Raw genomic sequence first — 19,586 nt, 5'->3', positions numbered from 1 at the left:
CTACGCCTTGTATTTGGAGGAAATGGGAGGAGTCGAACGTGAAGTTATTGAGGGTAAGGACCAGCTCCGCTAGGCGGAGGAGAGTGTCAGTGCCTGGGTATAGGTTGCTTCTCTGGTCGAGGAAGAACCGGAGGGCTTTGAGACCATCCTGGTGGGGGATGGAGGTGTAGAGTGACTGGACATCCATGGTGAAGATGAGGGGGTGAGGGCCCAGAGAGTGGAATGTGCGGAGACGACGGAGAGCGTCTGAGGTGTCTTGAACATAGGTAGGGAGGGATTTAACCAAGGGGGATAGGATGGAGTCAAGGTATTTGGAAATGAGTTAGGTGGGGCACGAACAGGCACAGACAATGGGTCTACCGGGACAGTCAGGTTTGTGGATTTTAGGGAGAAGGTAAAATCGGGCCGTGCGGGGCTGGGGAACGATGAGGTTGGAGGCTCAGTCGGGTAGGGCATTGGAGTTGATGAAGTCGGTGATGGTGCTGGAAATGGTGGCCTGGTGCTCGTCAGTGGGGTCATGGTCCAGGGGTAAGTAGGAGGAGGTGTCCGAGCAAGGAATCAGACCTTTCAGCTCACCTTGTCCATGCCGACCAGTATGCCCCATCTACTCTAGTCCGCCCTATCCCCACATGACCATATAACCCTCTGTAAGATCACCCCTCAACCACCTGCACACAAAGGAATAAAGTCCTAGCCTGCCCTACCTCTCAAGATAGCTCAGGCCCTCGAGTCCTGGCAACACCATCATAAAGGATGGGGGTGAGGAAGAGGGGGGAATAGGGTCTGCCTAAACCCACGCGATCTCTGGGTTACTAAACACTTTAACTCTCCCTGCCATTCCCACTGGAGAGGGAGGGGGAGTTAAAGTCCTGGGCCTCCTCCACTTTCTGTCCTGGGCCTCCTCCACTGTCAGAGTAAGGCCTAGAGCAAATTGGAAGAACAGCACCTCATATTTTGCTTGGGCAGCTTACACCCCAGTGGTATGAACATTGGCTTCTCTAACTTCATGTAACCCTTTCTTTCCCTCTCTCTCCAAATTGGTTCTGTGACCAACCTGACCGTCTCCCTGATTAAATGTTATCTTTGTATGCTTCGTTGTCACCTTCCCCAGTTATCAATGATCTATTCTACCCTTCCATATCTCTGTCTCCCTCTCCCCTGACTCTCAGTCTGAAGAACGGTCTCAACCCAAAACGTCACCCATTCCTTCTAGTCAGATATGCTTCCTGTCCCGCTGAATTATTCCAGCATTCTGTGTTTATCTTCAGTGTAAACCAGCATCTGCAGTTCCTTCCTACACTACTCATGCTACACTACAACACTGCAATAACCAGTTATATTTATGAAGGAACTGCAGATGCTGGAAAATCAGACAAAAGTGCTGGAGAAACTCAGCAGGTGCAGCAGCATCTATGGAGCGAAGGAAATAGGCAACGTTTCGGCACAAAACGTTGCCTATTTCCTTCGCTCCATAGATGCTGCTGCACCCGCTGAGTTTCTCCAGCACTTTTGTCTACCAACCAGTTATATTTCTTGGATTAAGCAAAATTTCACATTTCACCAGAAAATCAGCGATTTATTTTTAATTGCTTGACACTTCTAAAAAGGTTTTATCCATTAGATTTCATTAGAAGATTACAAATGCCTAGCGAGCATTCAAGTGCTGTGAGTAAATTGCTGATGACTTAGAGGTACATTGTTAATATAAAATAATCAGCTGGTATTGTGCTCAACAACTGAATTGCGCTTCAGAAATACCGCTGTGCACAGTGTAGTCGTTACTCCACCTACCCTCAGGCTGTTTCTTCTGATGGAGAGGGTAACAGCAGTCTGTATGTCTTTTCTCTCGGCTGCATATATGTCTGAGCTAACAGAATAGTTCAAACTTCAGCATTTATTTTTCATGTTCCCCTCAACTCATTGCAGTAATCCACCATGGTTTGAGTTGCACCTTCAAACACATTCGTTCCCACTCACTTGCAGCAAATCCAGCGATTCAGCAGAAAATCTATGTTGTTACATTTCATTTCACAAATATCATCAAGCCGATTCGTGTGAACTTTCTGAACGCAGAATGGAATTAAATCAATACTTCACCCAAAGCTGCTGAGTATTTAATGTAAAGACAAGCAGTAGGATTACAGCTGTGACCGGCACGATTGTCCATCTACAAAAGCTCAACAAAACTAAATGATTGTATCTGTTGTGTGCCAACTGTTAACTAGACTGTGCTCAGGATTGCTGAGGGTATCTTTTTTACAAGGCATTTCGATGGCGTTCGCCCGTGTGGCGGTCTCGATGGTTTATTGCAGCAGCCTTGAAACTTGGGTGGGGAAAGGATGATCCTAACAAGTGAAATCTAAATAAATGTCCCAATCTCAAATTCACTGTCAGCCAAACATGTAATCTCCCCAAAGTGTGCTGATCTGAGTTAACAGAGTAGAATCCTCTTTCAGAAGCTTAGCTGGAGATAATGGGGGTGCATTTGTGATTGTAACTTAACTGAAGTGGTGCAGCATGCCACAGCTTTGCAATGGTAGACCAGGAAAAGCCCTGAGGAAATTCACCTTCAAAGGCCATACCCTGCAGGTAGCTCCGTGCATACAAATATATCTACTATCACCATGGGAAAGAAGCCGATATCTTGGAATATTAGAACCAACATTGTTTTAGTTTAGTTCTCTCCCTTTCGTTGCTTAAGCATTTACATCCCTTGCTTGGAGAATGCATGTTAAGGATACAGAGAGCAAACATTATTTGTTTCCAGTTGATGCCTTCCTAAAGTAGATCAATGTTGTTCTTATTGCTTTCACATACATTTCTCAGGTGGGGTTGTGCTCACTGTACCTGCTGTGCTTGTATCAAGTTGGGCTGTAGGGTAGGACCAAGCAGAAGTACGTTTGGGTCATCAATGGAAGTCAAAGTTTGAAGGGGGTAGATGAATGAAAAATTGAATTGAAAGTGCAAAGTTTAGTCCATATTGTGATCTGGAATTGCAGAAGTGCTCTTTGATCGTCTGAAATATTGATCATTTTGCTAATCTTAGATTCAACAATAGATCCAGTCTTTTGTCATCTTAGGTCTGTTGATGGCTTATATTAATTTGTCTCCCATTAATTTGTTTGTCTTCAGTTGCTTGCACTAACATACCGTGCGTGGTGCTCAGATTTAGGATTTAACCGCAGTAAAGCAAAAATATGATCAATCTTTCATCAGCCATCAAAAGCATACATTTTAAACTGAATGTGCAGCACACGGTGAGAGCAGAGACAAGTGTAAATCAAGGTGAATTGTCCAGGCATTAAGTTGTGGATTGCCATCTTTTACAAGGCACATTTGGACAATTATCCATAGTTTTGACAGCCCCTCCCTAGGGTTAAAATCCATAGCATTTAATTGTGTTTTTAGACGTCATAAAAGATGTGTAATAAAGTGAGATTCAATGTGTATTGCAGATGTGAGAGGCATAGTCCCAATGCATTTGAGATGCTGACAATAAAAACCCAGCTAAATGTTTTGAATGATGACAGTACACCACAATGATTTATTGTGTAGATTATTGGATTTTCCAACTGCACAATGTCTCCTGCTGTTCTGGTAAAAGTATTGTGACTGTCATTGATTTCTCGGTGGTATCTGCAAGCAAATGCTTTTTTGTCCAGTATCGTTTGTGCATAAATTTAGCCTGCCACATTTCAGATCATTGCGTCAATTTTAAGTGTTTAAAACAAAGGACCCACTTTCTTCTAAACATGTTGGCCAAACATATAAAATGATTTTTTATTTTGATTGTTGCTTTATTGAATAATTTCTATGTGGATGACATTTTGATGAAAGATTCCACGTCACTACTGTGCCCAGTAGCTTGCTTTATGTTTTAGGTTTAGCAGCAAACAGCATTGATCAGTTGTATTAAAACAATTTCACGTCAAGCTTGGAAAAATGTTCTTTTCATAGTATTAGTTGTCAAGGTAAATATTTGGTGAAGCAAGTTTGATTTTAAGATGAGGTGTTGAATGTAAGATAGACCATTGAGAATATGAGTCTGGAAGTCATGTGGCAGCTTTGTAAAACTGTGGATAGAGTATTGCATGGAAAGAAAGAACTGCAGATGCTGGTTTGAGCCAAAGATTGATACAAAGTGCTGAAGTATCTCAGCAGGTCAAGCAGCATCTCTGGTGACATTTTGCACCGGAACTGAAGACCGGGTTACTCCAGCTCTAAGTGTCTATCTAGAATATTGTGTGTTGTTCTGGCCATTCCTTTCCAGGAAGGCTGTGGTAGATTTGGATAGGGTGCAAACGAGGTTTACAAGAGTGATGCCTGAATTAGAGGGTATTAGCAATTGGGAGAGGTTGGACAACCTTGGATTGTTTTCTTTGGAGCATTGGAGGCTGAGAGCAGACCTGATAGAAATGTATAGGCAGGACAAAACCATTTTCCCAGGATGGAAATGTCAAATACTGGAGGGCAAAGCTTTAAGTTGAGAGGGGGGAAGTTTAAAGGATTTAAGAAAGAACTGCAGATGCTGGAAAATCGAAGGTAGACAAAAGTGCTGGACAAACTCAATGGGTGCAGCAGCATCTATGGAGCGAAGGAAATAGGTAACTTTACGGGACAAACCGGGGGGGGGGGGGGGGGGGGGGGGGGGGGGGGGGAGAAGAAAGGAAAAAGGAAGAGGAGGAGCCCGAGGGCTGAGGGAGAGCTGAGAAGGGGAGGAGACAGCAAGGGCTACCGGAAATTGGAGAATTCAATGTTTATGCCGCTAGGGTGCAGACTGCGCAAGCGGAATATGGGATATGCACAAGTTTGTTTATCACACAGAGTGGTGGGTACCTGGAATGCACTATGAGGGGAATGCACTATACTTGAAGCAGATGACAGTGGCATTTAAGAAGCATTTATATTGTCACGTAAATATGCAGGGAAGGGAGGAATATGGATCGCCTGCTGGCACACGAGGCCAGTCTAATTTAGCAATGCAAGAACTACAGGTCCTGATTTATACACAATGCTGTTACCCACTACAGGTGATGGAGATAATGTGATATCATTCTACTTTATGTAAGAGGGAGAGGGTGAGCTGGGTACCCTGGAGCACAGATATCTCTCTGCGATGGACCTGCCTCCACATCATCTTCATTAAGCTGCAGTCAAAATGTCAAATGATATCAAATAGTGAGTGGTGAGCTTAAGGGTGTAGGAGAGTAATTTATGGGATGTAAATAGTTCTCTATAAATTTTGTTTTGTTCGTCGTGTCTTTGAGTCATAACACATAAACTAAATTGTGCAATACAACCTAAACCATTTTGTTTTAATCCAATAATTGTTGCCCATTATTGAGAGCTCCCTCCAACGCTTGTTGGTGGATCACTTGGCACTTTGAAAATATCAAGTGCTGAGGAGGACAATATTTAATATGTTATCATCCAGTATATTGTTTTAGTGCTACTAGCATGACAATGTAATGCAGATAACAAATACAATCGGCATAATCATAAAGTGTGCATTCCGCTTTCAGAGTTAACACATCACCACTTTCTCTCAAATTAAACTGCATTTTATTTCCAAAATGCATCAGGAGCCGTTTACCATATAGATATCAGTGTAATAGACTGCAATCATAAACCTCCTTCTTGAAATTCATCGTGTTAATCCAAAATTACACTGTTTCATTTCAGGGAGTTGATCCTTTGTTGAAGCCTCGAGTTCTGCACAGCAATTCTTGTGGCTGTAAGTGAGTTAGGTTCATCTGTTAGGTTCTTTCTTCAATTGGTGTAAGAACGAATTGCAGATACTGGTTTACACCGAAGGTAGACACAAAATGCTAGAGTAACTCAGCAGGTCAGGCAGCATCTCTGAAGAAATGAAATAGGTGACATTTCGGGTCATGACCCTGCTGCATCATTTGAGGTCTGTAGAAGGGTCTCCACCCATAACATCACCTATTTCTTTCCTCCAGAGATGCTCCAGGGCTTTATGTCTATCTTTCTTCCATTAGTTTCATCTGGCACATTGCATGCTGTGGTCCTGATCTCCTTATGCTCCTGGAACTTGAGTTAATCCAGTTGTAATGTGCATTTAACACAGCATAGCATCAAAAGGCACTTCACATAAGTGTGATCAAACCAAAACTGATGCCGAGTCCTAGAATTAGATGCAAAATCAAATGACCTAAAGCTTGGTCAAGAAAGTTGGCTTCAAGAAGCTTCTTAAGTGAGGAAGGAAAAGCAAGAAGAATCAGAAAGGGAACTTCAACGTTTACAATGTTGCTACTGTAAGGAAGGGCTGCCAATAATGGAGCAATTAAATGGGTGAATGAGCTGAAGGTCAGGATTTGAGGAATATTGGTATCTCAAAGGCTAGTGGGGCTAAAGATAATATGGAAGGGAATAGAAACATAGAAAATAGGTGCAGGAGTAGGCCATTCGGCCATTCGGGCTGCACTGCCATTCAATATGATGATGGCTGATCATCCAACTCAGTATCCTGTACCTGCCTTCTCTCCATACCCCCTGATACCTTTAGCCACAAGGGCCACACCGAACTCCCTCTTAAATATAGCCAATGAACTGGCCTCAACTACCTTCTGTGGCAGAGAATTCCAGAGATTCACCACTCTCTGTGTGAAAAATGTTTTTCTCATCTTGGTCCTAAAAGGTTTCCCCCTTATCGTTAAACTGTGACTCCTTGTTCTGGACTTCCCCAACATCGGGAACAATCTTCCTGCATCTAGCCTGTCCAACCCCTTAAGAATTTTGTAAGTTTCTATAAGATCTCCCCTCAACCTTCTAAATTCTAGCGAGCACAAGCCAAGTCTATCCAGTCTTTCTTCAAATGAAAGTCCTGACATCCCAGGAATCAGTCTGGTGAACCGTCTCTGTATTCCCTCGAAGGCAAGAATGTCTTTCCTCAGATTAGGAGACCAAAACTGTACGCAATACTCCAGATGTGGTCTCACCAAGACCCTGTACAACTGCAGTAGAACCTCCCTGCATATCCTTTTGCTATGAATGCTAACATACCATTTGCTTTCTTCACTGCCTGCTGCACCTGCATGCCTACTTTCAATGACTGGTGTACCATGGCACCCAGGTCTCGTTGCATTTCTCCTTTTCCTAATCAGCCACCATTCAGATAATAGTCTACTTTCCTGTTTTTGCCACCAAAGTGGATAACCTCACATTTATCCACATTATACTGCATCTGCCATGCATTTGCCCACTCACCCAGCCTATCCAAGTCACCTTGCAGTCTCCTAGCATCTTCCTCACAGCTAACACTGCCCCCCAGCTTAGTGTCATCCGCAAACTTGGAGATGTTGCATTCAATTCCCTCGTCCAAATCATTAATATATATTGTAAATAGCTGGGGTCCCAGCACCGAGCCTTGCGGTACCCCATTAGTCACTGCCTGCCATTCTGAAAAGGACCCGTTTACTCCTACGCTTTGCTTCCTGTCTGCCAGCCAGTTCTCTATCCACATCAATACTGAACCCCCAATACCGTGTGCTTTAAGTTTGTATACTAATCTCTTATGTGGGACCTACCCATAGGAATGGATGAGAGAGTACAGAGAGAATTGAAAACAAAGATGTAAATGCTCAACTGAATATCATTGTGGGTCAGAAAACAAAGGACTGCATTGGACTTTTCGCAAGTTAGGACCTAGTCAACAGACTTTAGATAATTTCAAGTTTACAAAGAACTGAACACAAACATGTACCCAGGCACACATTTTACAAAACATGACAAGAGAGAGCAAAGGCGTAGCTCAGAATTTCAAAGGCTGATCTGTTTAGTTAAGTATGGAAGAAGTGTATACCATGAAGGGAAAAATAATAACATTATGTCATCTTTGTGGTTCAATGGACACAAGTTGTAAGACTTGAGTTAATCCCCAACCTGTGTCATTCTAATATTAGTTTGAGTATTAGTTCATGTTTCATAATAATCATTTGGGCACTTTTAACAAATACCTTTATTGAGATTTTTTGCAAACATTATTTATGATTTTACCACTGTTATAAATCTTGTGAACGACTTCAAAATTATTTACACGATTCTACCTTCAAATCACTTCAGCTGATATCAACTTTCAGTTCCCCAATTCTCAGTTGCCCATAGTTAATATGGACCAAATGTGGTTCCCCAAGTCAACTGTTTAGAATGATTCCTCATTCAACTGTACCTGCCTGCAGACCTGCCTGCAGTTACAGCATGATAACTGTTGACCCCTATCACTCTATCTCCAGTGTCCAATGCCGTAGGTATGTGATCAGCTATCTGCCTAGCTACTGTGATTCTGCTCTTCTAGTAACTTGACTAAAATTGTACCACCTGTACCTCATGGCTTCATCTTATTTCATTACACTGACCGTTAGTTTCTGTGAAAAGTTTTGGTAAGTGGAGATGAAATAGTTGATCACTTTACACTGTTTTTGGACTGTAGTGAATGATGATCGATGTTTCATCAAGGGGTATTTTACAGGTGAGTATGACATGTCTTCTTCCATAGTTTGTGTAAGCATTCTCTTCACCAGGGATCGTTGAAGATCATTGAGTTCTTGGAGGACAGCGGCTATTGAAGTTGAATACAGTTTTTGTTCACACATCTGGTTGCTCCAGTATTTGTGACTCAGTATCATGTTGGTAATCCCAGCTGTGGTCTTTAGCATGGTCGAGAAGGTGGATAGAAGTTAAAAAAGAGTTTCATTTTCAATTATTTTATTCAATAACTCAACCTTTTTTTTGAGCTGGGACCAGGATGTTACAAGTTATGGATGAATTTCTGAGGAAATGTTCGTTTAAAAACGCATACTGTTCTGATTGTTGTGTGTGCATCGGGGTTCGCTTTTCCGCCACCTTAATATTTGCTAATTACAACACAGGTCGAGCAAAAGAAGATGGACGCCGATTGCCAGGTATCGTACGCACTAACTCGCTGTGGGAGTGCACTAATCAGCTTGACTAATTTTGGAATCCATTACAACAGGGCTGCAGCAAGGGGCTGTGGCTTCCTTTCTCCCTGTCTAACTGGCTCAACCATGGCTATCACACTTGTGTTTCAACACTGTTTTCCAACTTAGCTTTAGCCCTTGCTGCTCTACACAGTCACAGGAAAGCTTGCTGATAGTCTTCTGATGATATAACGACTAGTGCACAAAACGCCTCTCAAGTCTGCGCTTGTTGTGCTGTCACATGTTTCTGTGTCTTTTGTGATGAATCTATTCACTAATATAGCTCAGAATTTCCACTTGCTTCATGTTATTTATTAATCCATTCAAGCGATAAATTTGTCCTTTCTTGTAGGATTGCTTGCTTAAAAAATTGTGTGCTATTCATGTATAATGTGAGTTCTTTTTGCTTTGCTGTTGCAAAATTATAAGATGCATTTTTGAACAAAAGTCATTAATCCATTTCATTTTTTTTTTCCTTTTGTTCTGTTTGTTTTTCCTTTTGATCCGTTACCACCAAGTAGCAGCTCCCCAGCCTCCTCCCCCTGCTATTCCCTCCCAGCCCCTGTCTACTTCAGGTACAGATGGTGCAGCAGGTGGGAACCCCACTGATAGCACAAATGCCAGCTTAGTCAATGGTATGTTAAGAGCACCTGGCTTTTTATTATTTATTTTAATGCTTCCTCATGCTCCATTTATTCTCAGGCTAAACCTCAAACAACACAGATGTTTTTTGTATGATTGTGTTTGGTATGCACATTGGTCAATAATGATTGCCACAGTTGCCTTAATTAAGTACTCCTGAATATTTCAGAATTGAATGCCAAAATCTGTCAGGTAAAGATAATAGTCACATTCTAAGATTTAAATCTATTAACAGCTTTCTTAGGATTTTCACAAAAATGCTGCAAAGATTTGTCTTCAAAGGCCTGAAATAGGGCCCAATGTAAAGAGTTTCCCCTGATTCGAACTCGGAGAATTACGGTAATAGCCGCTCGTAGGTACTCGGGGCTCTCGTGGGCATTTTTCAACATATTGAAAAATCTTCACGAGTCTTCACGAGCTTACTGCGTTTCCCGAGTACCTGCCGTTAGCGTTACGAGCCGCTAAGAAACGTCCCGAGCTCCGACGTACCTGCTACGTACATTCTACGTGCTTACCACGAGTTTGATTTTTTTTTAAACTGGGGAGAGCTCTTGGGTAAACTCGTATAGTGGGACAGTCCCTTAAGAATGCAAATGTGACTTTTTAATTGGGGATACTTGAAGCAGATCATATTTTGCACATGCAGTTGTTTTTACACATCGTTCATCAATGCACTGATTTGAAGGGCCTACATTCAATCTTTCTCTTTCAGGGTACAAGGAAAGCCTTAGCATTGTCTGATGTACATTTTGTTACACCATAGATAGATGGAGCGCTGCAGCATGCTACTTTTGTAAGGCACTTTTGGTGTAACTAGAATGCCCAGAGTAGTGCAAGGAACAGTACTGAACAAAATATTGATATCCAGGTGATGAGAGAGACATTTAAAACAGATGACGAGAAGCTAGAACAAAAAAGGAGGTTCTTGGAAGAATCTTAAAGAAAGCAAAGGGGACAATATCAGAGGGATTCAGGAATAAAATTCAAGAGTTTATGAACTCAGCATCTGAAAGAATAGCTGTGCGGATGAAGGAATTACTTTGGGTGTGGTGTCAGGGGGCAAGAATTAGGAGAGTCTAGTTACGTCTGGGGTTACAGGGCCTGAAGGAGACAACAGAGAGGAGAAGGAAGGCAATGAATGTATTGACAATAAGGGTGGGCTTTTCAAAATCAAACTGTTCCTTAACTAGAAATCAATTTGGTTAGCAAGCACAGACTTATTGGAACTTTATTTGAGAAGAATATAGGCATTAAGGTTAATAGAAGGTAGATCTGAGGAGGTTAGTCATGTGTGCCCTGGAAAAGTTGGCTGGATTAGTGGATGAGGGGTTCAGCAGCTGAGGCAAGCAGAGCCAGGAGATGTTACTTCCCAGCCAGGTCGAAGTCAGAATCCATGGCACCTTGAAAGGGAAGTTAAGAGGTGGAGAGATGAGGTAAAATTGAGTGCCATTGTCAAAATCAGTGAAGCTGATGGGGTTTTCTAAGGTTGCTTATTTGAAGGACAGCATGTAGATTGAAACAGGAGGAAGTGAGGAATAGATCCTCATTGAAGGAATGGGGAATGGATTGGCTAAAACCCAAAGGAAACAATGCATTTGTGGGAAGAGAAGTCATTATTATTGATTGTCCAGCTGTGACTGGATTGATAGGAATGGCAGCAGGTGAGTGCAGGCCAATCTGGTAAATTAAATGATCTGTAAATTGAATGCGATGTCATTGATAGTTCCTTAGGCGCAAGTTGTTTTAGATGATCAAATAAAGATTACTTTAGGTGCAATTAGACTTTAAAGATTGTTTACAGAATGTTGACTAATTAATTACTTGGACTACTTAGATCCTGAGTCTCATGCTTGTCGAGATTTAGCTTCAATACAATTAATCCCATTGGAATCTCAATTTAGTTATTTGAAGTATTATGTTAAAACATGGATTTTGATTGAGGGCCTCTGAAGGAGATTCCATAAAACGTCCCACAAAACAAATACTAGGGTTAGTAAACAAATTAAAGTAATTGATCACTGATAAAAATAATTGATAAATAATTGATAACAATAAATTGATAATTGATAACTAAAAGCTCTAGTGACATAGATCTGTTTTTAATATGTACCATGACAGTGCCAATCTCTAATATTTAGAGATTTTACGAACATTAAATAAATTTTATACAAAAAAGGCACATTTAAAATTTTAGTTGACCTGTACCCACTGGAATATTTGAATTGTAGTGTATAATCCATCTTCACAAAACATCTGCCAAATTGGACTAAGCTTTTGCATTGTTGGTTTAAATTTTTGTTGGTTAACATACAAGTTAACATACAACATGCATTTTACATTATTTTTTTGTGACATGTTTTTTTAATCTGGAAATGATGCAACTTCTCGTTATGTTTTTCTTTTGGAGAGATAATGTTGAGGCCAGGATTTAAACTTATTGTACGGTTAAATGTTTCACTTTGATCCAACAGCTTTATGATTCAGCACAATATCCCAATAAATATAAAGCAGATTTGCTTGATCAATGTCACTTTTAAGATAATTAAATTTGAGATTTATTTGGAGAAACCACATCAATGTAATCTCCAGTTATGAGAAAAGAACAAACAGTTTTTTGAGTTTATACCGACAGGGATCTATTAATCTGCGAATCCTACTGTATTTGAAAGGTAAACTAAAACATCAGTGCATTTTTCAAAAATGCAAGATCCTAATGATGAGGGGGATGATTATTCGGCTCAATTATATTTCTGCAGTGTGGTTATGTGTTGTCAACAGTACATAACCAAGTTACTTGTAATTCTTCTCCTAGTGTGGATAAACTAAAATATGATTGACCATTATCACCTGCTCCTTTCCAGAACAAGCCGTTAATGTTTTAGAACCAGGATCGATAATTCTCTGAAATAAATATCATGTATGCGAGTAATTAAATCATTCTCAATATCAGATCTGTAAACCAATAATAAACCAAATTTTCAACAATGTATGCTTGTCCTCAAACTGTTAATTCACCAATTTTCTATTTTTTTGCCTTTGCTTTATGGTGCAAAAAGAGTAGCTTACAAATCTCAGTTACTTTCTTATTGAAGTGACGAAATGCAGAGTAAATATGACAAACTGGCACAAGTAAAGCCCTACACTCCCTTGATGTGCATCCTATAAACATTAATGCCAATTTTGCAAGACATTGTTGGCAATAATCTGCCATTTTGATTCTTTATGTGAGCGTTATCAGCAGTATTTGAAACGGGTTACGTTATTTGGGTTTGACGCGAGTCAGTATAAACTGGTTCAACTTTATGGATGTTACAGAAGCAAACTCCACTGGGAAAGTCAAACAAGAACATAGTGAAATTGGTTTAAAGCCCAACAAAAGAACACAAGTTCTTGGAGACATACCTTTCATCTGAGTATAGAATTGAACTTTTAATCTGCAATGACATTGAAGTAACATTTAACAATAAATTCATCGAGGAAGTTGAATTAAAATTCTCTTCATTTATCTAATTTTTAAGTGAATCTACAAGACCAAAATGGCAAGGTTAAGAAGAGACGGTCAACTTTTTTGGTGGGATCTCCATAACAAATACACTGTACTTAATTACCCCTGAGTAATGTGTATGGATATCTTTGTTATTGTGATCTTTTTGATTTTTATCTTGTACAATTGCTGCATAAACCGTTACTGAGTTTGTGATCATTGAAATCGATTAAGGTTTGTCTGTTGTGTCTTCCATTTTTTGTTAATTTTGGTTGCAATGTACGCTACATGTTGTCCCTGTTGTGACTCTTCACTGTTTGTTTCTGTTTTGTTTGTTGTCCTTTTTCATCATAGGCAAATTACAGGATGGGAATATGGAGAACAGCCAGAACAAAGGTAACAATGCTTCTCAACAGTCAGACAATCTTATTGTGTATTTTACACTGACCTTGCTGCAACATAGTTCAGATGATCCCCTTTATAAAAATAATTAACCACAGAACAGTTATTTACTAACACCTTGCAATTCTTTTCATACAGGGTATTTATCTTTCATATATGTTGCAAATACATATGGTGATACAGCCTCCATCAACTTGATTTCGTTAAGAATCTTAAATGTTTTGAGACTCTAAGATGCATTTCACCTCCACTGTCTATCATTTTAACCTGCTTTGGCCAATATCTCAAAATGTTGCACTTTGGAATTTCCTATAAATATCGCTTTGCAAAAGCACGCAAATACTTTTGCTTGTATTATTTCTATTATTAATAAATGATGGAATACTAATCTTACAAAGTTGTCAGGATGAAGTGTAAAGTGGAAGTTAGCGTCCCACAGACAAAGGTGAAAAGATAGCTAAATTCGGCAGCCCACCGATGATCCAGGCAGTAAACAGAGAACTTGGCGCAGATCTTTTCCCTGTTTTTATCGAAGACTATTAGAAGGAGCAACTTAAAGAATGGAGAAAGAATAAGGCAAATATGTTTACAGTGAAATTGGAATATGTGAACATACATTTGTAATAAGAATGGTTCATGGATCGTTGCTATTGAAACCAGTTAAATCTTACAAAGCTGCTTAAGAAACTATGCCAAATGGTATCACCTGTTTTTCACAGTGAAAGTGGGTGTTTTTTTAGTCAACAGTTGACCTCACTATATATGTGAGGAGTGAGAATGCAAAGAATGGTCTGATGTCTTATTCTCCATTGCTTATGGCACAGCATAACTCAGCCCCATCATTACTTGAGGGACGACAGATGGCACAATGGGCTAAGTGTTCGGCTGGCAACCGGAAGGTAGCTGGTTCGAATCCCGCTTGGAGTGCATACTGTCGTTGTGTCCTTGGGCAAGACACTTCACCCACCTTTGCCTGTGTGTGTCCTTGGGCAAGACACTTCACCCACCTTTGCCTGTGTGTGTGGATGTAATTAAGTGAAGCACTTTGGGGTCAATGCAAGTTGACTAAAAATGTGCTATATAAATAAAGAAATTTAATTTAATTTAATTTTACTTTGTCTGAATCAATTTCTGAATGTAACACAACCCTACCGTTTAAGCATTGGAAAAGGTTAGCAGAATGACAATAACAGATCCGGTAGATGAAAATAATTTGATAGAGGTTTTACTTCCCGACAACCCAGAGAAGAATGGAGTGCTGGTAGGGGAGTGGTCAATGCCCCAGCCTTTCTCCACTGTCATTTATTCTGGCAACTTGTGCCAAAATGTTGGTGCCCAGCTGTATTAGTTATGCATATCAATAATCTAAGATATGCTTAAAATATTGATGTCAATGGGGAAAAGGGGATCTCCAAGGCCATGAATAGCTGATGTATTATTTTGACCATGTGTGAATTGATATCTCCTGTCAATTGAGCAGCTTCCCCTGCAACCCCAGCAATACCTGACCACCGGCTGCTAACACAGCCTGGTTCTGAAAAGGAGAGGTCTGTTCCTATAAGGATGGCGTGTTTGGCCGCATACTTCTTTCATTATTTGTTTATCCATTTTAATAAAGTAACCAAAAATTAACAGTACAAGATCCTTTAGATTTGTAACTCGTGGCTTTATTTCTAAATGTTAGTTTGGGAGATTTGGAGATAAATCATCTCCTGGATAGCACAGAAAAGGAAAATTGATATTAAGAACTTGATGAGACCTGAGGCATTTGGGATTAATGAAGGCTCCAAAATGTTTGCATTGAAATTATTTTTGACTGGCTTTCTTTTAATTTGTTTGCATTTAGCCAAGAAACAAGATGGTGCAGCTGCCATGGAAATGCAGCCTCTGAAGAGTGCAGAAGGAGGCGATGGAGAAGAGAAGGAGAAGAGGAAGGGGGGCTCTGCCAAGAAGGAGAAGTCTGTTCTGCAGGGGAAACTCACTAAGCTGGCGGTGCAGATAGGGAAAGCGGGTGAGCCTTTTGCCAATTCAGGGAACTATTCATTCAGACAAGGTAAAATCGGAAAAGCTGCAATGTTAATAGGGTGGAAGGAAGTCTTCAATCAGGGGAATCTTCAGGCAACCTTTCAAATAGCCTGTTCTCGCAGCCATATTGTCTACTGACGAGTTTCATACTACTAATGGTGGAATATCCCTGACGCAGTTGAACTGCTGTGATATCATTTGTTGATAGGATCCTTTCAAAACAAGCCTTATTTTAAAAGTGTGGCTAGAAGTGTAAGGCGCATTCAGCAATGCTCAACACACACGTATCGTGGTCTTTATCCTGCTATAATCCAAGTCAAATGTACCTTCAGAGTTGCATTTAATCAGAGTTGCATTTAATTGCATTTTGCTTCAGTCAATTTCCCCAGAAACAAAAAAAAAGTTCACAAAAAAATTCCACCTAAATAAGAGAACAACAATAGAGAACACTGAATAACATGCAGGATTGGCAAACACCGAATAACATGCAGGATTGGCAAACACCGAATTACATGCAGGATTGGCAAACACCGAATTACATGCAGGATTGGCAAACACTGAATAACATGCAGGATTGGCAAACACCGAATTACATGCAGGATTGGCAAACACCAAATAACATGCAGGATTGGCAAACACCCGGAAGTAGTTAAAGGAAGGCTGTCAATTATTTTTTTAAGGCAGAGATAAATAGATTCCTGATTGGTATGGGTGCCAGGGGTTACGGGGAGAATGGGGTTGAGAGGGAAAGATAGATCAGCCATGATTAAATGGCGAGGTAGACTTGATGGGCCGAATGGCCAAATTCTGCTCCTTTCACATGATCTTATGAAAATATATAATTACGAAGGTAGGGAAAACAAGAGTATTAAGGTTATGGGGTAAAAGAGAGAGAATAGGTGTCAAAAATATAGGATAACAAAATGAATTTATTTTATCTTATTTCGAAGCATATATTCTAATTGGTCAAATTTTCAATCACTTTTCAATGATGCTGCTTTTGAAAGACAAAAAAACATAATAACCCAAAATAGTGGAATTTGACAAACTGAGTTCAATCAGAGATAGAAGTCGTAACATTCCCAGAGTGAATATTCATGGATCTTGCCTTGAGCATGAGGAGTAACGTTGGTGGTAGATCTACAACACCCGAAGGCTTAACGTGAACTATCTTGAAGCAAATGCTGCCAGGTTTCCATCATGGCCTCATGTACAATAAACTAATCTTCTCTTGTGCATGCACCTCCCTTTCAGGAAAATCCATTTGATTTCAAGATTACTCTGTTCACCCACACTCTTTGGTGTCTTTATATTAATTGAATTAACCTCATCCCTTGTGTTTAATCTCCCAGAATATACCTTTGATATGACGTTGATATAAAATAACAATAGCCTCCCACCTGCACACTCTGCTAACTTGTTTGCAAGCTTTCTTAAAATCTTTTGCATTCCTGTTCCATGTCTGTTACACCGTCTAATTTTGTGTGTAATAAACCTCTCTGTGAACATGTCAAATGTAATGCCAGCACGTTGACAGTATTTATTTAATTTTTTTTCAGGATTGGTAATGTCGGCAATCACAGTTATTATTCTTGTGTTATATTTTTCCATCGATACTTTTGTGATTCAAAAGCTGCAGTGGCTGCCTGAATGCACTCCGGTCTACGTCCAATTCTTTGTTAAATTCTTCATTATTGGTGTCACTGTACTAGTTGTGGCTGTCCCAGAGGGTCTCCCACTTGCTGTCACCATCTCCCTTGCCTACTCTGTGAAGGTAAGAATATCTTTGCAATCAATGTTAACCTATGATGAGCGTTTGATGGCACTCTGTGCCTGTACTTGCTGGAGTTTAGAAGAATGAGGGGGGACCTCATTGAAACGTACAGAATAGTGAAAGGCTTGGATAGAGTGGATGTGAAGAGGATGTTTCCACTAGTGGGAGAGTCTAGGACTTGAGATCATAGCCTCAGAATTAAAGGACGTTTTTTTAGGTAGGAGATGAGGACAAATTTCTTTAGTGAAAGTGTGGAATTCATTGCCACAGAAGGCTGTGGAGGCAAAGTCAGTGGATGTATTTATGGCAGAAATAGATAGATTCTTAATTAGTATGGGGGTCAGAGGTTATGGGGAGAAGGCAAGAGAATGGGGTTAGGAGGGAGAGATAGATCAGTCATGATTGAATGGCAGAGTAGACTTGTTGGACTGAATGGGCTAATTCCGCTCTTAAATAACCTATGTGATCCCAGTAGCACCTGAACTTGGCACACATTAAATATCGGTAACAGATTTCTGAAATTGGTTTTGCAGAGACTCAGTCTTTTAAACTACCGAGTTTATAAAAAAAGAATTGTGGTTTTATGATCAGATTTAGAGGGATATAGGTCAAACGCAGGCTGGTGGGACTAGTGTAGATGGGACATGCTGGCTGATGTGGGCAAGTTGGGCTGAAGGGCCTGTTTGTACACTGAAAGACTCTATGACCATAATGGGTCTTAATGGATGTTCATTAGGAAAGTAGTTTCTAATGGTATCAATTTGCAATTTACTATCTTTATCGTCTCAGTTTTTCTGGTTAGTTTTGTGGATTTACAAATGAGTTGTTGCTTTTAATCAGTCATATTAAAATATATCAATAACGAGACTGAAATAATGTGAAAAAGAAATTGAGGAAATGGTTGAGATATTTTGCAAGATTTGTAAAGGGGTAAAAATGTTTGCAATTTCGTATGTTTGATAATGAAACCTTGTATATGGAAATGTGCTTTCATTGTAAGTGTAAAGACATTCGTTATAGACATTCTTAAGGTTGAGGTTAACTCTCTTCCATCACTGATTCATGGCTGATGAATCGTATGTGTGGCCTGCTGACTCTCTACATAGAGCAGGTAGTGCTTGATGGATTAGTACATGCTCATTCTGTTGGTTGTTCTCCCATCAAGAAATTCAAAATGTTTAAGAAGGAACTGCATATGCTGGAAAATCGAAGGTAGACAAAATTGCTGGAAGAACTCAGCGTGTACGGCAGCATCTATGGAGCGAAGGAAATAGGCAACATTTCGGGCTGAAACCCTCTTCAGACATTCAAAATGCTCTGTAATGCTCTGGGATGCTTCTCCACCAGTGTGAACAATCCTGGAGCAGGGAGTCCCATGTCTCAGTGCGATATAATATTTTTTTCAAGGAGGCACGGGAAATTCCTTGAAGGATTCTCTCTTGTTTTCCTGGAAATTGCTTCCGCCACCACCACCCTTGCTCATATCCATGCTGGTTGAACATCAGCAGAGCATTTATGCCGGGAGAAGAAACTGAGATGCATCTCCCCATTGGATCCAGAGGATATTGTGGAGGCAGCATTGGTGGTATTGCTTTGGTTGGATCATGTTGCTGTAATTTGCAGTAAAGCAGAGATCACTTCTCCTCAATAGTTCATGAGCTTGGTGCTGGGACTGAGGTCTTGGTCTTCAAATCCTCTTCTGTAGGATGATCCTGCCCTTGAGGACACAAGGGAATGCAGATGCTGAAATCTTGCATTGAAAACAAAGTACTGGAGTAACTCAGCGGGTCTGGTAGCAGCTGTGGAGGACATAGATCGGCTATGTCTTCCATACACATGGGACGCTTTTTTCAGAATGATGGCATTTTGAGTCAAGACCTTTCCTCAGGTGATGTTGCAGGTTGGGATCCTCCTTCATGAGCCTATCCATGTCCTCCAGAGATGCTGCCTGAGCCTGAACTCATTGGATGATTGTAAAGGGTGATGGATTTCAACAATGTTTGATCTAGGTGGCCCTAGATATATGGGAAGTGAACAATATTGTCTGTGGTCTTGTCATGAATCTTAGTCAGGGGATCAAGTTGATGAAAAAGCTTTGTCTTCATTGTACGCTTCAGTAAAGGGATCAATGATGTTTTGGAACAGATCCCTGATTTGACAACCCAAGAGAAGACTTGGGATTTCATCAGTCCATTTCAGTACCATAAAGTCTGTAGCAATACACAATACAATAAAAATAACAATTTACTAACATTTGTTAAGGATGTTTCTCTTTCATCCAAAACAAAATCCAGTTACC

General features: G+C 40.3%; 1 protein-coding gene across 1 annotated transcript in view; it reads left to right on the top strand.

Annotated features, from left to right (window-relative positions):
• The window catches only part of LOC116983474 (plasma membrane calcium-transporting ATPase 2-like), an 847,186-nt gene that overhangs the window by 648,548 nt on the left and 179,052 nt on the right, over window positions 1-19,586 (top strand). The window contains exons 9-13 of the mRNA XM_033037261.1: window positions 8,892-8,924; window positions 9,482-9,595; window positions 13,441-13,482; window positions 15,335-15,499; window positions 17,073-17,287. Of these exons, the coding sequence (XP_032893152.1) occupies window positions 8,892-8,924; window positions 9,482-9,595; window positions 13,441-13,482; window positions 15,335-15,499; window positions 17,073-17,287 (569 nt within the window). The remainder of the gene's footprint in view (window positions 1-8,891; window positions 8,925-9,481; window positions 9,596-13,440; window positions 13,483-15,334; window positions 15,500-17,072; window positions 17,288-19,586) is intronic.

Source organism: Amblyraja radiata, chromosome 18 (assembly GCF_010909765.2).
Source record: "Amblyraja radiata isolate CabotCenter1 chromosome 18, sAmbRad1.1.pri, whole genome shotgun sequence".
NCBI lineage: Eukaryota > Metazoa > Chordata > Chondrichthyes > Rajiformes > Rajidae > Amblyraja > Amblyraja radiata.
This window is presented reverse-complemented; position numbering and strand designations above follow the sequence as displayed.